This window comes from Topomyia yanbarensis, chromosome 2 (genome assembly GCF_030247195.1).
Source record: "Topomyia yanbarensis strain Yona2022 chromosome 2, ASM3024719v1, whole genome shotgun sequence".
NCBI lineage: Eukaryota > Metazoa > Arthropoda > Insecta > Diptera > Culicidae > Topomyia > Topomyia yanbarensis.
The window spans coordinates 313,837,721-313,853,248 of NC_080671.1; the positions used below are offsets into that span (position 1 = coordinate 313,837,721).

The following is a 15,528-nucleotide window of genomic DNA, read 5'->3' on the forward strand; positions in this document are numbered from 1 at the left end:
CTAGATGATCTTTCATCAAATGCGGGCGATAATTATTCTAATTATATGTATTAATTATCCTATTTTAATTGTTCTCACAGCAAAAACCATAATGGACGAAAGCGGACGGTTAAGGTTACTCGACAGTGCTGTCATGGCTACGCTCGCCCAAGAAATGGACCCCCGAATGCTCAGTGTGAAAAAATGGATCTCTACCCGATGGCAGAAACTGTTGAGCGACTTGGTGCCAAGGAATTTATATCTACTCTAAAGAAAAGTGGACTGGATTCCATTTTAGACAAGGACGTTACGCTGTTTGTTGTTCCGGATAGTGCGTACACCAGGTTTACCGAACAGATGTGGGAAAATGTAAGTGATTGATGTCTCGAGTAAACAATTACAAATTAACAATAAGTTATTTTTACCGTTCCTAGAATCTTGTCGCTTTCGATCCGGTGATGCGTGCGAAACGTCAAGCGGATATTTCAGGAATGACAGCGCGAGATTTGATTTTGGCCCACACGGTGAACGGATCGTATCACATCGAGGATGTGAGTAACGAGCAGTTATTGGAAACTGAGCTGACCAATGTGAACATTCGTCTGAACATTTTCCCACGTGGCCCATCCGATAGAAACGTCGATCATCCATACCGTTATACCGCGAACTGTGCTCCCTTGGTCAAGCTAAACCGTGTTGCCGAGAAAGGAATCGTGCACGTGGCGGATCGCGTTCTGTTGCCGGTACGTAGCAGCATTATGCAGATTATTCAGGCACGCGATGACATGACAGTGTTACGAACGATTTTGGAGAAGACCGGTCTCGACAAAACACTCGAGGAAGCTGGTGATGATAAGCATTATACCGTCTTCGCGCCGAATGACGATGCATTCCTGAAGCTGGACAAAGATATTCGCAGAAAGCTGAAGGCTGGAAATGGATGCGCTTCAAGTAAGTATTTATATATGGCAATCTGCTACCCTCGGTTGAATTAGTGGCGCATGTTTTTTGTCTGACAATTGTTGGGAATATCTCGCTGAAGAGGCTGTTCTCGTTCATTCAAATCAGGCATTTGCATCAAGAATAGCAATTAGCTGTGGTCAATTGTATATGGTTGAAGCTAGAGCTATTCGAAGTTTGTCTCGTTTTCTTTGTGTTTTATTACCGACTGAAGATCTGTTTCTGTTACAGTCGCCCATCAACTTATGGTCAGCTAATCTTTAGTAGGACGCTAGTTTTAGAAAACCTTGTGGGACATTCTGACAAATACAATAATAGTTTTGGTCACAGATTTCTTAAAAAATATTAATTTTGCGTCAACTAGTTAACGTTTTGCAAGAATATCTCTTCAAGTTTGAAGTAAATTGCAAATAAGTTACAATATTTACATAGTATAACATTAGAACGTTACACTTACTTTTTTGCCCTAGAATGTTGCACTGGAGTACAAACGTACCCCACGCGATGATCGCAATTTTCACAGGTAAAAATGCAAACAAAAAGTATAATATATTTTTTTCTTCGTTTTTAAGTTGCGAAAACAGCCGTATAGTTGAAAGTACGGAAATTATTGAATCAAATTCGGTAAATGCAGAATTCTCGATTCCATACGGCTCCACAGATGGAGTGGTGTAAATTTGTACCCCAGTGCAACGTTCTAGGGATAAACATGATTCAAATTCCTTTTTATATTGCAAATATTACATTTGGTAATTTTTGTGGCATAATAAGGACAACCTAAATATTGAAAATTAAGTCGAATTTTCACTAGATCTTTAAGAGATAAAAATACGATTATTGATACCAATATACTCTGGATGTATATGGAACTGTTATGCGTATCACGGCAGTATAAGAGAAAGCTATTCTCTCACTGATAGATTAATTGCCCGGTGATCTGTGTAATCATTAAACTCGTCTTCATAAAAAATAGAAGCCGGATATATAGCGTAGTTGGTAAAACGATTGTTTTGTGCACAGCTCGCCTGGGTTCGATTCCCAACCCCGCACATAGGATTAGAGTTTGTTCTTAATAGATTTTTCTATCCCGAAGAGGCGAACGACCTAAAAAAAGAAAAATTGTACTTTTCATCTTTATAGTTAATTTAACTCTAAAATCGGTTTAGTTTTGCCCTTGAAACACCAGTAAAATATCACGTTTTAAGGAACTGTCTCATGGTAGGTTATTCCGCATGGAAAAAAGTAATGGTACTTAATTTTTAACACTAGATTGAGGCACGGTGTAAACTTTTTATTTTGAAGTTTTTTATTTAAAAACCTAGTTTTTCAATAAAACTGGTTTATAATTTTGCCACTAGATGGTACTTGATAAATATTTCTAAAAGTGTTTTTCACATTGTCAAAAAAAAACCTTTTTACCATCTGTGATGTGTCTACAACAGAGAAAAATCTGTGAATATCAGTGTGAAATTTTTCAAAAATCTGGATGTTTCCGAAAATTTGGATATTTCCGAAAATCTGGATATTTCCAAAAATCTGTCGAAATCTGTGAATTTTTTATAAAAGTGCCATATGTGAAAAAGAATCTATGATCTAATAAGTTAAAAACATCTGTGACTTTACAGAAAAATCTATGAGTGTGGATACCCTAATGGATAATCTCATTGTCTGCAACTTTGTAGAAAACTACAGATTCAGCTGAAATTGAGAAAGTTATTAAAATGTTATCAAAGTTTTTCGCACGAGGCATACTAGTAGAAATTCGGTTTCCAAAAATATTTTCATTTGTAAAAAAATGGTTTGAATTAAATTGAACTGTGTCTCCAAAAGAACTTGAGTGCTGGTAAAGTCCCATTTTTAAGCGGAAAACACATTCCAGATTCCATCGGTTCTTAAATACCAATCATTTTTATGCACAAGGAGACAGTGGCGTAGCAAGAAAATTTTTCGGAGGAATATGTATATTTTGTGTATATATACCAAAGTTTTGGAATGAAAATTCTGCAAATAGAAATGCTGAAAGCTCAGCAATTTATTTTCAACCCTTTGATATATTCTTGGTGAAAATTCTGCAATTTAGTTGTCAAATTGACAGCACCATCACTGACTTTTCAGTAATCCATCCCAGATTGCTAAAAATTCGGTCACTGCTGTCGTTTTGACAAATAAATTGCTGAATTTTCAATAAAAAGAATCTGTCAAATGGTTTGAATTAAATTGCTAGGCTGTCAGCATTTTGATTTGCTGAATTTTCAACCCAAAAAATTTGGTGTGTAGGGGAGCACGGGGCTAGTTGGCGGTTGGGGTAAATTGGCGAAATCCCTTTTTCTCCGTTTCTATTAGACATATAGCGCTGCCTCTCGTTGTGTACTTCAAGCTAAATGAAACTCATTATCCAATGTGTCTTATTGTGGCGATATTGTGTTTTCAAGCACACCAAGTAAATTTTCTTAATTTTACAGAACACTTTGTGTTCTTTAAGGTGATTTTTGATGTATTCCCCGAAAGAAGCCCGAGGCCGGGGTAAGTTGGCGGGTTTTCCCCATCACACATTTTTGTATATAGAAACAAAGACAAGACTGTATATAGAAACAAAGAAAAACTGATAAAATTCAGGGATCTTGCCAATAGTCTGGCCTTTCACGGAATGTGTTCCATTTTTCAAGATCTACCTAAATGAGGGTGATAAAAAACGAAAACTGAAAATACTAGCACCGGTCTTCTCTATAATGTATGTTTGTATGCATATATTTTTTAGAGCGCAGAAAAAATGTTTAAAAACAGCCCGAGCAGGAAAAAAATGTACAAAAACCAACAACTCAGAGAACGGGTTTGGGTGGCCTACCGACCCCTTGTACAACTGCTTTTGTACGGAACCTGATTCTTCCACGGCCACGTTCCACTTGTTTACGTTGCTTGTTCTTTTGTAGGTGAAATTATCCGGGCTGATGTTTGGCCCTCCCGTTTCAAATAGCTCCATGCACGTCGCTTTCGAACCACGGACATTCGAATCCCACACGCTGCTGTGTCTCCTCGACTTGCTTACCCGAACCGATGAAGATACTTCCACAAGCAGCCGTGGCCCGACAGAAGCGGTGTCAGGTGGAGCTTTCTATTGACCCACGCCGACAGGTTTGGGATTAGTCGGTAGGTCCACCTTTCTCCGTATTGTTCCATTCTTGCTGCTTCTTTGCCATCAAATCGATTCTCACCACCTTCCTTATGTTTCTGGTTCTCCTTCGATTGCAGCACTCAATATCCTCCGCGAGGGTGACTCAGATGGCGATCATTCAGGCGATAACGCATACTAACTCCGACGATATTGTTCTGTATGCGTTCGCGACTCGTACGGCCATCAGCCGGAACGTGTTGTTCAGCTTTTCGCGGTTCCCCACATCGCAGTATCGATGACGAAACACTAGATATCTCGTGTTGCTTCTCAGGCCGCCGATGTCTGGCACGATCCTCGCTATTGTATTCGTTACCTTCGCCGATATTTCGTGGTTGTTGAAGCTTAACCGGTCGTCGATTATCACTCCCAATTGCTTCATTGCACGCTTCGATGCAATCACGTGCCCTCCGATGTCCACTGAACCACTTTGCATTTGCTGACCAATAACACCTCCGTCCTATCTGCAGCTTGACTCCTTTCATCCACTTCTCGATCGCGTCTACTGTGTCCGACATCGACACCTTCATTTCATCTAGTGTCTCAGCCATCACCGTTAGTGACACGTCGTCCGCAAAATCTACGATTTCCTGGACAGCCGCAGTATCAAGACCATATCGTACATCCCGTTCCTCAGAGTTGGACCTAGAATGGAGCCCTGAGGAACGCCCGCTGTGACTCGCATTGACTTCTGCCCTTCGCTCGACTCGTACACTCTACTACTAGCTTTTCAGGATCTGGCATGGGTTTCCAGCTGGCGCTGTTAACATACCGGATTCTTCATATCTATCGTACAGCGCAGTATCGATCTCCTCTTAGCTTCTGTTTAGATGCCTTCTCAACTCTCCCGAGCATTGTCCGAATTACCTCCAATGTTGATACTTCTTTGCGGAGTCCGAACTGTATCGTAAATAGTTCGCGCTCATCCTCCGTGCGTTTCGTCAACCTGTTAAGGATAATTCTATCCAGAAGCTTTCCGAGTATGTCCAGATGACATTTAGGGCTATACGAGGCTGGATCGCTCGGTGACTTTCCTACCTTTGGCAGCTACGCCAGTGTCTGTACCTTATACATTTCGGGGACGGGTACGGTGTCGGTGAACAGGTAGTTGGTTTGTGCTTCGGTAAGAGACCCTCAACCAATACCCTGAACCAATAGTTTAGCTTACCAGGGCACATTTCAACTGGCATCGTCGGGCCCTCATTTTCGCCATCACGACTCGTTACGCGTCTCCCAGGGATCGGCGTCCTTCTCAACACAGTTTGGCGTACTTCTCGATACAGTTCTTTATGGCAAACTGGTTTGATCTCCAGTGATCCCTAGCTTCCCGAAACGTCGCCTTGCGCTCCTCTCGCACTCTCCGATCTTACTCTCTGAGTCCGCCTTCTGGCTCTGAGACAAGCAACGTGTAGTGTACTGAGCAACGCATTTAACCAGTAAGCTGGGTGACATCTACAACGTAGCTCCCGTTTTCGCGGCATTGTAACGTAACAAGCCATCACAATCCTTCTTGTTAGATCAGCCGCATCAACGTTCTCGATTCCGCTGTGCGGCCGAAATGCCGCAAGAAAGAGATCTTTGTTGAAGGTTTTCGTCGTCCACTTTAGCTTACCAGCCGTCCTTCTCTGTGCAGTAGCAAGGTTCCGTTGGTCGATGCGGTCGCCGACAGTGAAGGGCTACAGAATGTGGCGGAATTTCTCTCAGTACCGATGTCCGTTTCGTGTACAAATTAGTTCCCAGTTTTTCACCATACCAGGAGCTATTTAGCTCCCCGCTATATTAATAATGGCCGTACCACATTTACCCGGAAAAGGCGTTTCTGTTACTCTCTCCAAACTCTGAACAGAGTTGCCAGTTGGTCTTTGCTTTTATCCTATATTGTGCGAGAGATCTTTAATGGACAGACCTTAAATTATTTGGAGAATTTACTCACTGTAAAAATGGGTTTATAGGCGGATATGCACTTAGATATCGCTCTCGATCGATCCTGGGGTTGCCACTACACTCATTTGAATTTTATAATAGGCCTGAGATTTTTGGCGTTTTAGTAGTTTGAAACAGATCTGAAATGCCCAAAACGCTAAAAAACTCATTCTCCAAGCAAAGTTGAGTGTTTTAAATAAATCGCACTTAATTGATTAATTTTCCTTAAATAAAAAAAATCCGGGTGAATCAACCATAACTTTTCTATTTTATATTTATATTTACACATACTACTGTTATAAATCATTTTGTAGAACATTTTAACTGTTTACTAAGTGAAATAAATATGATGAAAAATTGTGTGTACATTGTTGTACACACAATGATTTTCGATGAATTTGGTTGGTTCGCACCAACTTGGAATACTTGGGTCGCTTGATGCATTTATTTTTATTTATCAGGCTGAGTTATGCTGATGAGATGAGTAGGTAGCGGGTGTAGTTTTAAATTTGTCGATGGTTTGTAGGTACATCTACTGCCTATGTTTTATTGAAAAACATGTTTAATATTTCGGATTTCTGATTTGGAGGAATTTGACAGCGTGTTTCTGTAGGTATTTCTAAAGCACGGGCATACTTGAGTGTGTCTACCTCATCAGAGGGTTAGTTAGAGATTGCGGTGGGTGAGGAAAATGAGCTCACTGAAACGATCCTAGCTAGTCTTCCTATAGGTATATTAGGGTGGCAGTTTTTTGGCGATGTTGGAAATTTGTACATCACCAATAAAAAATGAATCAAGGTATTAAAAAATGAGCGAATTTTGAGCGAAATTGGACCATTTTAACACGAATTCGAAAATGTTTGAAGGTGTATATGGGAAATGTATGTATTTTGTCATACGGTTTGTATGAAAATTCATATTTTTAAAATAATTATTCGCAATTTAGCAGTTTGAACACACTATGAAAGGTTTGAAAGCAATTTTTATGCGAAGACCTTTTTTTAAAAAAACACGATATTTAATCATTTTTATAAAACAATATTTTTTAATTTTTTTAAAGAATCCAAAAACTTTTCATTTGAAACCTTTTATAGTGTGCTTGAACTCTACCAAATTTCCAAATTTTTCGATCACTTTGGAAAAAGTTAGGAATTCTCATATGAAATATATGAGAAAATAGATGTATTTCCCATGTAAAACTTCAATCACATTGGGGCACGTGTTAAAATGGTTCAATTTCGCTTAAATTTTGCCCTTAATTTTATATGTTTGGACCTTAATTTGATGTCAATTTATCAATTGCGAAACACCCGAGCCTAATATCTTGAATCCAAACTGCCCTAAAAGGCCAGAATAAAGACAATTCCAGCATCATTGTAAAGCGCTAACAAAAGGAGCTGCAAGTGACTAATATACATAGCTTCAGTGTACCACTTGTGCACCTGCCTAAAATAGTTTTGCTTCATCATGCACTTGTTTCTTTCTTTTGTTGATGAATCAGACCGGCATTGTAAGCATGTTTAGCTAATATTTTCACAGGTAGCCGAATTCGTTATGCATTCAAAAAGCGTAGCGAGCATTTCGCACATTATTGAAGCTTCCTTGTGTTGCAAACAAAACGATGAATGCTACACCGATAGTTGGTGCCACCATTTCCGTGAAGCGTGCCTTGCTATAATCATTCGTGTACTGTTTGGAAACTGCTTTTTCGAAGGTTAATAGCACTGTTCTCCTTTTGTGTCTGTTTTTATAGATATACTGAAGAATCACATATTGGACATTACATTCTGTTCACTGGCCGCTGTTAATGGAGTGAAAACGACAACCTACAATCTGCTGAGCGAGAAACTCGAATTTGAACATGTTTCAATGGGAAAAACCGAAACAGAGGATATGTCCAACAAGAAATCACAGCATCTCAGGATCAATGGAGTTGCTACCGTTCAGGAATCAGACCTGATGGGTACCAATGGTGTGGTACACGTCATCGACACGGTCCTTTCGACTAACAGTGGAATGCCCGTCTCAAACACTCTCTCCAGTCGGAATCTTACAATTTTCAAACAGCTAATCGATGATGCCGGCCTAGAGGATGAGTTCGATTCCATGTCAAACAAAACGTTTTTCATTCCTTCGGACAAGGCTTTCGAACAAAGCGAAACTGGCCAATATTGGATCCAACAATTGAAGGAAAATCCCGGTTCCTTGAAAGATGATGCTCGTTTGAAGGAATTTTTGGAATACCATGTCGGGGAACCGTTGATCAAGACTTCTGATTTACAGGAGGAAATGATCAATACTGCATCTGGACAGAAACTCAGAGTTAATCTTTACACGACTGTAGATGTCTGATTCGAATGGTTAAGTTATATATATTTCAAAAATCTTTTTTTTTATTCTAGAATCCTGTATTTAGCAATGTTTTGAACCGCGCTACCGTCAACTGCGCTCGTTTGATGCACTTCGATGATGAAACATGTGGCTCTGTGGTACACGAGATTGACAAAGTACTTGAAACTCCGAAATCGGTACGTAAAAGTTTGTTTCTTTTTTTAAGCATCACCACACTTTATGATTTTATATGTCTTACAGAATGTGTTTGAAACACTCAAGTCGAATCCAGAATACAGCATGTTTGTTGCCATGATTGAAAAAGCCAATCTAACAGAACTGCTCAGTGCCATGAACGAGAGCTTTACGGTATTTGTGCCAAAGAACGACGTATTTCTCGAGGTCAAAGAGTGGTACGACGAAACTTCAGATAACATGGAAGAATTGGACAATGCCATTCGTTCGCACATCGTCCCCAGCGTGATTTGTTGTGCAGGAATTGTTCAGTCGGATTGGCCTTTCATTCGCACCACTGAAACTATCAATCACCAGCGCTTGAAACTGAACCGAAGTCGTCGTCCACAAGTGCAGAATGCTGGTGTAACAAAATGTGATATTATTGCCAAGAATGGAATCATCCACGAGATCAACGATGTGATCAGTACACAAAAGAGGCAATCTACTGAAGCACAGGGCTTCCCAAGCTTCAATCGTCCGCTGACTTTCTGGTTCTAGCAGCAACAAGCTCACGATATGCACTGAATATATGTGTTTAAGCAATAAATATAATTTAAAAACTGAAAGTTTTACAGATTCTAAACACCCACTTGTTAATTATTTCAACAAGTTAAACATGTGACACAACACGACCGCTGTAAATTGAACTTTTGATTCAAATAAAATTATCCTATTTATAATATACATACAGGTTTAGACTTTATATAAAGACATTTAAAGTGCACAGTTTGATAGTCCCAGTTAGTTGCTTGGTACTAGTGAAACAATCCTTGATCGAAACAAAGTGTCTCTTTTTGCGGGAGATAAATTGCAATTGATATGTCTATACTTGATCTGATGAGCTAGACGTCATATGTTATTCTTTTATTCCGATTATAGGGGTTATAACCTTAGGGTAATCCGCCTCTTTCTCGAGGTGGAGAAATCTTTTTAGAAAAATCTCTAATCCTATTTGTGGGATCGAAAATCCAACCCACGTGAGCTGCGTACAAGGTAATCGATTTACCAACTACGCTATGCCCGCTCCTAGGATTGTATGTTCTATCTTCGACCAAGAAAGATTTTTTGCTCGTTATCGCTTGAATATTGCTTTTGTAGATCTTAATTGTTTGCATAGTAATATATGCAGTTTTTTTGTTTATTGGCTCTGAAACTATTTTTGAGGCCGCGAACATTTTTGACGACCAGTTGACTGGTGATTTTGCTGCGCAAGTCAAAATCATTTATTTTCGAAAAATGTCCAATCCAGCCGTGTAAAATATCTCAAAATATTCTCCAAACTTGTCAAATCCAGTTCCTCTCCAGTGTAAGTGAAGTCAGCATGGTATTAGTTTCAACAGTGAAGAAAAACTTAAAAGTGAAAAGAACATAACCGGAACGACAAAAATTAAAAGGGTTTGACTGAAAAGCCACTCCCCGCCTAATGGGCCGTCGAATCCCGGTTTGAGGAAAACTGTCGTATCGATCCATTACCATTTCGTACTTTAAAAACCGTTATAAGAACCCAGCAGTGAAATTAACATTTATGCAAGGGGTGAGTCGCTTAGCACAAATCGAATTGTGCTCACAAACAAACAGCGTGGTAGCTTGTGCCGCAATGTGCCACGGTGTGCCATGGTGTTCAGTAAAACAAAAGCAATGGTTGCTATGAGTATTCAACTACACTTTGTTGTCAGTTTTTGAGTTGTCAAAAGTGTGCCTCGTTGTGCCACACATTGTGGTAATGAGTGAAATAATCGTGTATTACTGTGAATCGTAATCTTATATCGTGTTATCGTAGGTGATACAATGTGTATGGCACATTGTTCTAAGCGACACACCCCTTGCATTTATGGCTCGTAAGTCGGTGAAAAATCCCCGTTTCCAAGTGACGAAATATCAACATTCTCATATCACCAAGCATACTAAGACCCAGGAGGCTGATTGCGTTTGCCGAAAAGTTGGAAGCAGTGAAAACGTACCTCAAGATGATAAACGTGGATCATATCAAGAAGGAACTGGAATTCATCAACTAAAATCGGAGGACATCTACCAGGCATCGAGGCACAACAAAGAACTAGCCCGTCGTGGGTGCGCATACCATGATCACCTTAGAGGGCTTAAAATATGAGGCTGAGCATTATTATTGAAAGGTAAAATTCAAATCCTTGCGAAGTGAGGTCAAGCAGTGCACAATTTGCCAAGCCTTCATGAAATCATCTAGTACATAGCAAGTATTGCCTCCAAACGGGCTGAAATCGTGAAAATTCAGCAGCAGACATCCCCGGAAGTTATATCAAAAACAGTTAAACAGACGTGTTCTGCGTACTGGATATTGGTGAGATCGTTTCAAATTTTACCTAAAGTAATTGCTATAAGCTCTACTTGTTGTACTGATAATCTGATTAGATTATTCCAATCATTTTCGTTATTATGATTGCCGTATGAATGTTTTGCATCGGTTATAGTTTGTAATTAATGTATTATTTTTAGTAGAATAGTGTTTGGGAGACGATTTGGAACGTAGTTACCATACGCACCAGACTTTTTATATGAGCATTGAAATTAGTGAAACCGTATAGAGTGTTATCTACTCATCCCGAACTGTTAGAATCCTTCTTGGAGCTGCTTGAGGTTTTTTTTCTCTTTCGTTTTTATATTTCTAATCAACCGATTTCGACAATTTTCTTTATCATTATTCCAGAGAGCGAGTAAAGGCGCTATAACCTTGGCTCTATAAGCAGGGCAGGTCTAATAACCTCTGCCCCATCCCAGGAACCTAGGACCAAAGGAGTGACATTAACCCTCTTAGCCAAGTCACTCCCAACGATTTATCAAACCCCTATCAAATTGAAACGGTTGTGTACGGTTATCCACGTTTCTTCCTTTTTCGAGGTTCAAAATGATTCGTTGATCAAATTCTTCATTAAATGAATAATTTGATTGCCGTATTTTTTTGAATCATCTTTATTTTGTACGCTGCACAGTTGGCCTGGCCGCTTTAATGTTTATGTCACATAGTATATGAACCACAAACATTAATATTGACAAGAAAAATTGTAGGCGAATGTCTGCAGTTTTCCAGGATCCCTACATGTATTGGCTGTGTATGTGTAGACTAGACTAGACTAGATTGGCTCTGAAACTATTTTTTCACAAAGCAATTGTTTCGGAATCAATAGATAGATAGAATAAATCAGTTTTGCGGTAAAAATTTCTTGAATAAAAGACGATCTGGATCACGTGCTCAGATACGATTTTCAAATGGAAGTCTTTCGAACGTACTAAACCTCACATTTTTCGATGAAATAGAGGATTCCAACATATTAAATTGGAGTACAATTCTTTGCAAATTTTGAGACATACACTCAATTAGGTTGGCATAGTAGCGTTCCTCGAGAATAGTTGGAGGGTATTGGGTTCTAATATTTTTGTGAAATAAGAAGAGGCTCCTTATGGGACTCTATTAAAAGTATATAAACCTTTTTACAGTATTAATAACCATAAAATTTCTCGAACGATTAGACAAAGATAGTTGAGTTGAGTATAAGCCCCTTCCAAATCCAGAGTACAAAAAAACTTTGCATCCAGATAGATTTGCAAATAAATCTTGAACCGATGGTAAAGGGTAAGTATTTGGTATTAACAGGTTATTTATTGACACCTTACAATGACATGGTTTTGACAGGCGTAATAACTTTTTCCTTTTGCAAGTTATCTAGATAATTTAAAACTTTTTCCCTCAATCTATAAGGTATGTCGTATGCTTTTCTGAAAATAAGTGTATCGATTTTAAGAATAAGTTTCGCTTCATAACCTATTATAGGCATAGAGAAATCTTTTCTAAAAGTTTCAAGAAATTTCTGTTAAATTCCGCTATCTTATTATTTTTGTCGAAAATATTGTGGACTGAAAAAGTTGCAGCAAAGCAATTTTGCCAGGTAGGAATAAACATGTTCTACCAAGCAACGGATAAAAATTATGTTCACAATTTATTATTAACAGTTTCAATGTTTCAGTTTGGCCTTTGAGGTTATCATTGGATCAAGATCGCGGAGACACAACCCCTAAAATTTCCTTGCCCATATCAGATTCATCATTCTCATCAATGATTTAATTTTTCACGTTTTACGTAGGTGAAAGCACATCATGTAGGCTATGGGAGAATTCAGTTTTATAAAATTCTAAACTGAAAAAAAATAAAGTACGATGTCTATTCCCCTTTAAAATATCTACGTAGCATGACATGACCCCCTACCCCCTGTCGCTGAACATCATCACAAAATACAAAACTCCCCCTCCTCCATATAAAGCTAGTCATTTATGGATGGTCCCTATGTAGTAGTTAATATCAATCATAAAAATTCCACGACTTGTTGTTTTAGCCCCTGTTGGATTGCAATGGATCATTAAAAATATCTATATTGAATATGGCATGAGCGTATCTTCAGTTTTCGTAGCCCCTGCACCCCGCCAACGTTAAATTTTTCCATCAGTTCCGGGGACTGACAAATTCAAATTCATTGCATACATCCTGTTAGTTTCGATACCCGATCCAGTTAAATTGGCAAAATGTATCTGCTCACCGATTGGCAAAAGAATGTATCTACTCACCGATTAGCATTATGCGTAAAACCATGAAATGATTTTGAACAATTCCTTCCTTGCACACTTCGACAGGAATACATTTCACGTTTCCGGACCATTTTGTTTGTTTTGGTTTGCATTATATGAAAATCTTAAAATAGAAAGTTATTTTCAGTAAAATTTGAGTTAAGAAAAGCGACAGGATGCACGGTAAAACAAATATTCACTATGGGTTTTGTTCTACCTATTCCAACACTGTTGCTGCTGTCACGTAGGAATAGCTAGAACAAAATCCATAGTGAATATTGGTTCTGGCGTGCGTCCTGTCGCCTCGTGTGCATATAGATTAAAATTTCATATTCTTTAACTTTTAAAACATATTAAACATATTTAAATATTAAAAGAAAGTTATCTTTGGAAGTTTGAAAGCTGTTCTATATTGATTCTTCTTGTTTGTAGATTATTATTTCAAAGTAACATCCAATTCTTGCATTTTAGAAAAAATATGGATTTTCATGGAAACCCCCTTCAAACTGAATTTATGGCTATGTCACTGATTCAATTGGAAAATTATCGCACATCTTGAAGTTTTCCCAAGAATTAAATTTATTGTTAAGTTACAGTAGTACTTAACCGTAAAATTGAAATTTGGTCGTGTACTAACTTGAAACTACACTTATGAGCTAAAGAACTTACCCTGCCGAATTTTCAACTTACAAACGATCGGGGAATTATTCAAAATTTATTTGCAATACTTTTGTTGGTCAGGTCAGAAAATCGGTTCTGGCTTTACAAAGAAATCCCGCGCCATGTGAGCTATATTTAATACTCATAAATCTTCTAGCTCGAAGTGCGCCTTATGATATTTTAGATATAAATTAAAAACATAAATGTCAACTTTCTGAAGTAATTTGGAGACATATTAGCTAGTTTTGGGCAACCTAGAAATTATCCCTGCTTTGGCGGTTCAAACGGTAAGGTACTGGTCTAATATAGCATTCGTCGTATGTGCGGATCTCATCCTTTAGATTCCATTCCTGGTTGTCATTCATTAGATTCCATTCCTGGTTGCATTCGAGAATTGTTAGGACACACTTAGATCGATTCGATAGAACATTGTAGAGTGAACGTATTCGAATAGCGCAACTCATATAAAATATTTGCACCTAAATATTACTGTAATGTCATGTCAAATTTCACCAAATCGATGATCAATGAATAATACGCAATTTAAATTATCCGAACACTTGCGGAAATTTTCTAAACGGGCCCGCGAAATTGCGGAATCATGCTCTTCAATTAAATTAAATTAAATCAACGCGACGATCGATAAACACTGCAGTTACAATTATAGAATCCGGTTAATCGAACCAACAATTCTTGACTAAGGTTGAACAGAGAAACGGACAAAAATCGAAAACGAAAAAAGCAGTTTTTTCCACACCGTTTGTTAGATCCTCAAGAAAATCAATCAGCTTATGTAGAATATTGTAACAGTACTGCTGAATGATTTTCTTGAAAATCTAACTAACGGTGCTGAAAAAACTACTTTTGTCGTTTTCGATTTTTGCCCGTTTCTCTGTTCAACCTTAATATTTCTGACTGATCATTATTTTTCCATTTCGACGCGAGAATATCTGTCGCTTCAAACAGTAGATAACACACCAAAAAATAATGAAATTTAAACGACATGTAAATCAATACGAATGTAAACATACAACGATTGAATCGAAAATTTGATTGAAAATTACGTTAAAATCGATTGGAGCATCAAACAGCATACAATTTTACACTTTCATTCGTGTAATATTACATGTCATTCATTTTACAGCAGTATTCGAGTAAAAATACATAAGAAGCGCATTGGTTTTCCGTTTAAATTAACTGTAATTTTCAATCCACGTGTAAAATTATAATAAAATTCGTTGAAGGAAGCACGACAAGTCGTGTGTGTTTGTGGTGGAACTTAATTTTACATTTATATTCATGCTCCAAATATGTGCATGGAAATAAACTTAAAATTACAAAATATTTTTTTCTGTGAAGATGAACTCGGCGGCTGTCTGATCCTATACGATCACCCAAAACATATACGAATACTGAGGTCACAGACATCCGTAGGCCTGCGTGCACAAAAACTAGGCATGTTTCCGCGATGTTCTTCCCATAAATAAAACCGCTTTGACGAGGAAAAAAATTTTTTTTCGCCCGGCTGAAAAACCTGCAACTTTCGTAAACTGGCAATATATTTCTCGGTTTTCTCATCATAAACATGTTTTTTAAAGTGAAACAAAAATTTGGGTAGTAGAGGGTTAATCGTATCGAACGGGTACAGCAGAGTTTTATCAGGTATGCACTTAGTC

The 15,528-nt window shown here is 38.2% G+C and overlaps 1 protein-coding gene across 2 annotated transcripts in view; it reads left to right on the plus strand.

Annotated features, from left to right (window-relative positions):
• LOC131683610 (transforming growth factor-beta-induced protein ig-h3) overlaps positions 1-9,283 on the plus strand; it is a 48,074-nt gene extending 38,791 nt beyond the window's left edge. For both annotated transcript variants that reach the window (XM_058965727.1, XM_058965728.1), the window contains exons 5-9: positions 81-348; positions 414-930; positions 7,785-8,371; positions 8,434-8,559; positions 8,624-9,283. In XM_058965727.1, the coding sequence (XP_058821710.1) occupies positions 81-348; positions 414-930; positions 7,785-8,371; positions 8,434-8,559; positions 8,624-9,097 (1,972 nt within the window). In that variant the 3' untranslated portion in view covers positions 9,098-9,283. The remainder of the gene's footprint in view (positions 1-80; positions 349-413; positions 931-7,784; positions 8,372-8,433; positions 8,560-8,623) is intronic.
• Positions 9,284-15,528: the final 6,245 nt, after the last annotated feature.